The sequence below is a fragment of the Schistosoma mansoni genome, chromosome 2, assembly GCF_000237925.1.
Source record: "Schistosoma mansoni strain Puerto Rico chromosome 2, complete genome".
In the NCBI taxonomy this organism is placed as follows: Eukaryota; Metazoa; Platyhelminthes; class Trematoda; order Strigeidida; family Schistosomatidae; genus Schistosoma; species Schistosoma mansoni.
Window position 1 is genome coordinate 4234785 of NC_031496.1, and position 8606 is coordinate 4243390.

The 8606-nt window shown below is 36.5% G+C and overlaps 1 protein-coding gene across 1 annotated transcript; it reads left to right on the forward strand.

The window, feature by feature from the left end:
* The first annotated feature begins 802 nt into the window (after positions 1-802).
* On the forward strand, positions 803-8327 carry Smp_104630 (putative wdr4-prov protein). Its single transcript, XM_018795392.1, is given in 10 exon segments — positions 803-1057; positions 1094-1135; positions 1170-1313; positions 1349-1517; positions 2669-2781; positions 2825-2882; positions 4756-4934; positions 6977-7214; positions 8116-8139; positions 8145-8327. Coding segments are annotated over 10 exon segments (1194 nt in total). The 5' UTR covers positions 803-992; the 3' UTR covers positions 8307-8327.
* The last annotated feature ends 279 nt before the right edge of the window (positions 8328-8606 follow it).

Below are 8606 nucleotides of genomic sequence, written 5' to 3' on the forward strand. Positions count from 1 at the left end.
ACCGAGACGAATTAGTTAGATGGGCTCATGATTGGGGCTTAGAATTTAATTCCAGTAAGAGCGTGCTCATGCACGTCGGACACGGTAACAGTTACCATTATACCATTGAAGGTACATTTCTTCCACTCGGTCAAGAACATAAAGACTATGGAGTATTAATAAGTCACGACTTGAAAATAACTACGCACTGCCACGCAGCTGCTTCCAAAAGTTATCGTGTGTCATGGTCAAGTCGCCGAGCATTCAAATACTTTGACGAGATCTTTCGAATTTTATATCCTACCTACGTAAGGCCACACTAAGAGTACTGTATCCAAGCAGCTAGCCCATGTCTGATAAATAATACCAATTCGCTTGAGTGTCAAGCGTGTGGGGACGAAATTAGTGAAGGGTCTTTCTAAACTCTCTTACGATTAGAGTTTGAAACGTCTAAACCTTTTCCCACTGTCTTCTTGTAGGACGCGAGGTGACCTTATACTGACATTTCGTATCTTTAATTATGATTTGGGAGTTAATATGTCCTATCATTTTGCTCCCTCCAACACTGATAATCTCCAAGGTCATAGCAAGAAGGTTCACAAACCGCGATCTAATAAACTAAAGGTGAGGTCCCGTTTTTCTCATCAACTGGTCAATGGCTGGAACGCCTTACCTCATCAGTGAACATTTTCAAGGAGAAGCTGGACCTTGACTGGAAAGAAATCTGTCAGGATCCTTATTACTGAAAACTGACGCACCAATCGTTTAACGTCAGGTTGACCTTCAAGTGCTCAGTAACCTCCACCAATGGACAGTGCAAGTGGTAGTAAGACATGTGCTATCGCCATTTGCTACCGATTGCTTTCACTATTGAATTCGAGTGCATCCTATGCACTTACAAGATCGTTTGCTAACTTTCCATATCGTTCCTCTTCTACCAGATTTTCTCACTACTCTGCTTACTTCCTCAACTCAACATACTTTCAGCATAGACTGAAAGCACTGCACCACAAATGCTTACTGCTTGCAGAGAGGTTTATTTATCTCTAAAATACTCGTTCGTAGGCTGGAATTTAAGGTTTGTCTTTTGAAAACTTTAAAGCATCACGTACAGAAATGGTATTGTTAGTGAGACTTGCCTACCTGATGTCGTAATGTACGTCTTATGTATTTTAAGTAATTAGGTCTAGTGATCCAGAATTTGGCGGACGGGTTCCTACTATTTCACTTTTGACGGTTTCTTCGAAGGGTTCATACCTCTCTGCTGCAGATAACCTCAAGCGGCTGTTTCTGTATGTTAATGAAAATGGTCACTGGTTATTGGTTTCACAATTGTAAGTGGCACTCATATTCGTTTAAATTTGTTTAGGAAGCTGCGTAAACAGGCATCGTGTCTTCTTTTTTCTCCGAGTGAGAAGGCACTACTTATTGGAGACAAGTCAGGAGATGTTTTCAAACTCCCTTTGTGCCTGGAGAAGCCCATTCACGATACAGACTTGACTCTTCTTTGCGGACACCTCTCACTACTTAGTCACATGGTAAGTGCTTATTTCTTCGGCTTCCCTATGTGTCATTCTAATTGTCGTCATCGTGCTGTTGAAATTCAGGCCAAGTACTTCATGAATTATCCTCTGTTTTGGTTTTAAACTACACGTCGATATTAAAACTTCTGATGTTTTCTAGAGTAGCAGATTAAAATAATTAGAATTCTAAACTTAGTGGCGGAAGTCTGATTGCCCCTATTACTAAGAGACTAGTCAACTTATATGTTACTGTTATTTCTTTTTCTTACTATAAAACCCTCTATTTGTATCCATACTCCCAAAATGTCTTGTGTCTTACAGATATCTTAATCCTCACTTACCTCTGCATGGGATGGATCCAGTATGCTACGTCAATCTGAATAAAATAGCAGGGTAATATAGTTAGACAGATTGAATCAAATGAAACTATGTCTTTCTAAGTAGGTAACAAGGCAAAATTAACCAAAGAGAGCGACTGCTCATCCGTTACTGTCCGCTAATGTAGTCTGCTGGATTCCTCGGATGTGTGAAATAATAATTCATATTATGGCGAGGGTACTCAATGTGTGGACACAAAATTCATTCACAGTAGCTTCTCTGAATAAATGAATTCACACACTAAACTGAAATCGAGATAGCTTTCGAAAAGTGAGTATTTTTGAAAATATATGTTGTAAATAACAAGGGTGTGTTCGTTCGGTTTTCATGCTATTCAAGTCTCATTATTATTGTATTTCTGAGACGATATGACATTGTCCTTCGAAGTAGCTTTATCTTTCATTCCTTGCTTATCTTCCTCGTAAGACTTGTAGTATAAATAGTGACTTCAGTCACTTTATCTACTAAAATGTGGCTCATACTTTATAAGGGCTAACGAGTACATGTATTAGGTTAACTAGGTAGGAGTTTCAACTGGCTACAAAACTTCCGTGGAATGCTTTCAGTAGTTATTTACGGTTTCTCATTCTTCATATGGCATGAGTTATTATAATTGCTAACTTTCCGGTCAAATGATATTTCATGCCTCAAGTTCGTAATGGTAATCTTAGTTCATGTATCACATAGATATTTCCGTTTATATGCATTTTTATAGTCAGATAGTGATACTAACGTTTATATTGCACTTTCTTATGATGACTTATTATGTATATCCCATTGCTTATCAGGCTATTTCGGAGGATGAAATGTACTTGGCGTCTTGTGATCGTGATGAAAAGATACGAATTAGTCGATTTTCCGAACCTTATGTTATCCAATCATTTTGTCTTGGTCATAAATCGTAAGTTTAGTGTGTTGGATTAACTTTTAAAAGCAAACGACAGGTTCGTTTCTCAGCTTGGATTTATTCCTGACACTCGATATTTAATCTCAACAGGAGGAGTAAGTTGAATGGCTCACTACTTTGATTTGGTCTCATTCTTTATTCCACCTCTATATTTTCCTCAAAAGATTGGGACTGGTATTTGTCGCTCATCTTTTGTCATAATTCCACAGAATTTTTTATTGTGTGATTGTTTTTGCCATTTTACCGACCAAGATAGTTCTTATAGTTTCCGAAATGCATAAGCTATCAGAAATAAGCTGACTATTGAGTTTCGAATGATATTATCTCAACATATGTAACTGCACACAATAAAGTAAATAGAATTTTTGTCATCTCAAAATATGTATCCTTAGGATTGGGATTGTGAAGCATTTTTACTGATTACCATGCCACTAATTCACGATGTGTTATTCCATCAATACATTCACAAGGCTCCCAAATTTTATGTTTGATGCAGTTTAGGACTGGCAGACAATTTTTACTTTTAATGCTGGTGTTGTTTTTCACTACTGATCTTGATCAACATGTTTTACATTTGCATGTAATCACTTTAACAAGTTATTTATAGTATACAACTGAAAGCAGTTAGTCACAGTTCAGAAACCAGACAAATTCAACTAAAAGCTGAATATTTTCCCGAATATATCAAAGTAGTCATAGTTGAAGGCTTCATTGTACGAGTATGACGGTTGAACCAGATAGTACTTTTAAAATCCTAGATTGAGGAGCCGCAATATTTCTCACTAATCCTGATTATGTGCATAATCCGCTTCATCCTCAAGCTCCTCTGGTTTTTCACCCTGATAGTAAAAAGTCAGTTTGTTAGAAATAGGTAAGAAAAAATCTGGAAGATACAGGAAAGACCTGTAGAATCTGAATGTATATGGGCCCATCTACGAACAAAGGACATCTGCCGTAGTAATGACCACTTATCAAATACATCAATCTGCAATAATTATCTTCCTTTAAGTTATGTAGCTGTCCCAACTTAGTTTACGTCCATTGATTTTCAGCTTGTTTATCGTATTTTTTGGTTCTCTCAGTTTCATGATATTTGAAGTTAGGTTTTTCATAAGCTGTAGTAGTTGACAGACATTACGAATGAGTCTAGTCTGATACCCGATGAAAAGTAGTCCATCAAACTCCAAGTTGTTTCCGAGTGACGATCTGGAACTCAGTTGTTCAACGCTAAACAGAAACTTCAACAAAATTGCTCCCGGTTCTCGGTACTCAAGAGGTTTCTACTGTGATTCATCATTTCTATAGCATTTGATTTAGACCAAACCTTTTAGATGATACGGAGTTAGGAGAGTGGCTCCCTAAAAAACACCCCTTTACGGTTTGATGACCCGGGCAGTATCTCAGCCCTCACGCAAATAGAGTTAAAACTACTTTGTGTGTGCGCATATATATTTTGGTACCCTTTCGTGCCAATGTTAATAGGTTCGAACAATTAAGAACATCTGTTTCTTGTCCCATTTATAAATTTCGAAGTTAGTGTCTGGGATCATTTGAAGCTTTCTTCCGGTGAAGCATGATTAGAAAAGGTTGAATTTCGTGTAAAGTGGTTTGGAAGGGCTTTGTTTAATGTTTCATTGGTAGTCCTAAACATGACTTTGATTTGTCAATAAAACTCTGAGGCTCGTCTGATATTTTCAATTTATATCACTAGCTCAGGTTAAATGTATATAAGCTACATCATGATAAATAATAAATGCGTAAACCTAGCCGTGACCGATATTAAACTATCTAAGCTAGTGGTCTTTATCATTTCGTAATATGAAAATTTAGTTGCAATAGGGCATCAACAAGAAATAATCCGTACCAATTCAGAGATAATTTGAACTGATACGTAATTGCGCAAAAATCTATTATTTTCCTGTCTATATATTTGTTGGCTTACATTGTCCACTTTCTTCCTTAATCTAGGATGAATGTATGAGTATTTGGAATTGTGAGTCGGGCCACTGTCTATCATCGTATTATGTTTCAAAAAGTGAACTTCCATCTCTTTCAGTTTCTACGGATTTGCAGTTCGATTTTAAGTCGGAAGCTGTTGTTTCTAGGTTATATACTATCAAAGATGTTGTCGTTTGTTGTTTTTTATCGTAAGTTGAACTTTTAAGATAAATTATCTTTTTTTCTTACCTGCTAGGCTGTCTATAAAGGTGTTAGATACCAACACAAAACCTTATGCAATACTGCACTTTCAAGTTGTCCGTAAACTGTATACCAATCAGAAATCTCATGTATTGTACTAAGTTTAAATAGCTTTTACAATGTTACCGTCCATGATGAAAGGAATTTTAATTTTTTAAAACAAATTCCCAGACTGGAATTAAATTGGGATCCGAACTCACAAAGTAAACTTGTGGATACTGAATTAGTATTGAATTCAAGGTGAAAGTGCACTTCTTGACTATTATTCAATAATCTCTTTTGCGTCACCATCAACTCTAAAGTATGATACTGGCCGAATTAGAATTAGGTTGGGTAAAGTTTAAAAATGTTCAGATCAAAGTTGCCACTGGGTTCCACAGGTTTTGTCTTGGTCTTACCTTTAGAAGATCCAGATTTTTCTGTATGAGGCATTAAATACGACAGATGAAGCGTAACAGTAAAAAACCCACTCATTTTATCATTAGATCCTGAACGTTTTGTAGTTCGTGAATCACTTCCCACTCTAAACCAGTGCCGTCTTTATTTGTTTTCGTAGTTTCCCACTTCTATTCTTTTTTTCTGTGCTGTCACGAAGTGTACAGACTTCGTGCTACATACGTTTGTATCAAAATTCTACATCAACATACGTAACTAGCTCTTTGTCTCACCGAATTTAATAAACAGTCATCACTTCGAAAAATCTGGAATCTTATGTTGAGTATTTTCAGTTTTCCGTTTAAAGGGATTAAATGCGGTATGTTATTAAGATCCTAGAGCGAAGTCGTGCTATCGGCTGTACTGGAAATTGACAACAGTAAGGTGTTTATCATGACTCATTCATTAGAATAATCATTGCACTAAAAACAAGTTTGAAACAGATGACATAACTTTCCCTATTGTAATCACACCATATTATGGATGAAAACTAACAATTTAACTCTGTTACGTTGGTTGCCTTCAAGCACATAACACTGATTTCTAAGACTACTGATATACAGTTTTAAATATTAGTACTCAGACATTATTGATCCAGTCTGAGCGAACTGTTATGCTCAAGTGCCTTTCGCCAGAGCCACCAATATTCCTACTTTGATCCATCTTTTCATCAATGTTCTCCTAGAAATAACACTTCCGCTAACTTTTCATAGGGGCGATCTCAAACCGGGAAGTTTGTTTATCGACTTGGAATATGTAGATTATATAGCCTTATTTCGTGATGCTGACAAAATGTAGTCTTTTGATCGAAATGACACAGCATTACAAACATTTGTCATGCGCTTATCTCCTTCTAAAGGTCAAATATTCCTCTACAATTGGTTTGCTTTAACGCCTGAACCACTGATAAAAATTGAAGTAGCTGAGTGTAGTGATCACTTATTTTGAAAGTCTCATAAATCTTGTAGGGTCGATGTGTGATAAAATCTCGGCAAATATTCAGAAAGCACAGTTAGCCTTTATCAACTTGCGTCACTTATGGAAGAGTTGGCATGCCCTCCTGACAGTCAAAGGGGACTATATATTGTACTCAACAGTTTGCTCTGCATTATGTTATATCTGTGCAACATAGTCTTTTAAGGTAAAAGACGTGCATAAGTTTTTTGTGTAAACTTTGTTGGCAGACTATCTGGTTGTGATCCACGTGATATTTACGATCAATTATTGGAAACTGAGATATGACTCAGAATAGTTCACGACGTATTTACTTTTTATCCTCTTTACACTTTTAAATTCCAGTATTCCTACTCTGCCTTTTCAAACCATATTCTCGAAATTTAGTCTTTTTTATCATTGGAACTACATTATTTAGATCTCTTATTATTTTCCATCCGTCGTGCTACCTTAGTATAATAACTTACCTCAAGTACATTTGTCCTAGGCTGTTTGTTGGTGATGTCTGTCTGTTTTTAAGTTTGAGGGGGAACCTTGATGCTATACTGCTAGTAACATAATCTATTTTCACTTCACTTCCCGAAAAAAATCTTATTTACAGCAACCCAGTGCTGATGGCGTTTCATATTCATATAACTGAAGATGAAGTTGTCTCTTGGGGATCGAAAGCTTTTACTTCCACAGAAGATAAAATGCCACTTACGGATATAGCTTTATGTTCAAATGATAATCGTATTATTGGACTGTGTTCTACTGGGACTAGTGTTCGTCTCTACTCCTGGAAATTGATTATTCAACACGATGCTTGCCAACCATCTTGCTCTGTCAAATGGGATGTCGTAAGTGTTAGATAATATTTTCTTATTTAATTAAAAGAATGCGATAAATACTAGGAAAACAACATTGTTTAAAGCAGAATGCAGCATATTTAATAACAGAAGAAAAGATTTATTTATTTATTTAAACATATAAATATTGGTACAAGGAAGCACCAGATACATATGCTCCACACAAATCTCATTTGATTTGTGTGAGGGCTGTGATACTGTCCAGGTGCCCAAACTGAAGCAGGTGGTTTTCTTAAGCGGCCACACCCGGAGCCTTTGACCTAAAGGTCTGATCCACAAGGCAGTGGAGCATCGTGAAGAGATGCGATCTCATGGTAGTCGGTGACCAACCATTGATTCATACGCCATTTGTTCCCTCAGGATACTGGAGCCCATGTGCATCATTGGTTTGGAATCAGGGTTTCCAACTCCCCTAGATTGACTTTCCGTGTCCACCAACCCGGTTAAAGCGCCGGACATTCGCTTTTCGTCCTCTCAATTTTGTAAACAACAGTAATTCCACTGTGAGAAGGCAGTGATTAGGACTTGTGTGGTAGCGGCTATATACGCGTGACCATGTGAGAGGATTTGGAGAGGGAGAGCGGACTCTCCCCACACTGGGCCGTACCAGGGCATTTGGGGGCACAGAAGGAAAGAAGTGAAGATTGTATTAAAGAGGTTCAGAAAGTTTATTTAGGTTTCGCCAGCTAATTAAAATTCAAAATGTGATTTATGTACAAAGGATTGTATAAGAAAACAACGATTATGAAGTACGTTCCGGCTAACGGATGATTATTAAAATATGAAAAGAAATTTGACAATCAGTGACTATTCACTTTTGCCTTCATCTGTGTTGTTGCAATATGAGAAATCAGTTGTTTTCTTTTTGTTTGTTTGTTTTAATATTCTTTAGTTCCAAGTCCCCGAACGGAACTTTTGAAATTATTCTTCAAGTGTACAGATAATAGCTCAATGATAAAAGCATATGAATCAAATAAACAATTACATCAACACAATGTAACTCAACGTCATATACGTAGTCAAAAAATGCGCAAATTGAATAAAACTCTACAGAATTCTGTTGATAAAGAATTAAATGTATAAAAAAAACCCATTCGCTATCTGATTATTATTGTTAATATTGTTGTCTTGGCTCCAAAAGTAAATGTTGTAGACCTTCAATGGCAATTATTTTGCAGGCGACTTCTATCATTTATTATTTATATAGAAACGTTGATATTAAGGAAAGTTTATTGTAGTTAACATAGACCACCATTATTTGAAATCATTATTTGTTGCCATAAGGTCTATGGGGAAATGTAAGATTTTACGATCATCCCTTGATTTATAAGTTAATCACCAGTATTATGCAGCTCTTATCGATATAAGCATATTCTTTTATTG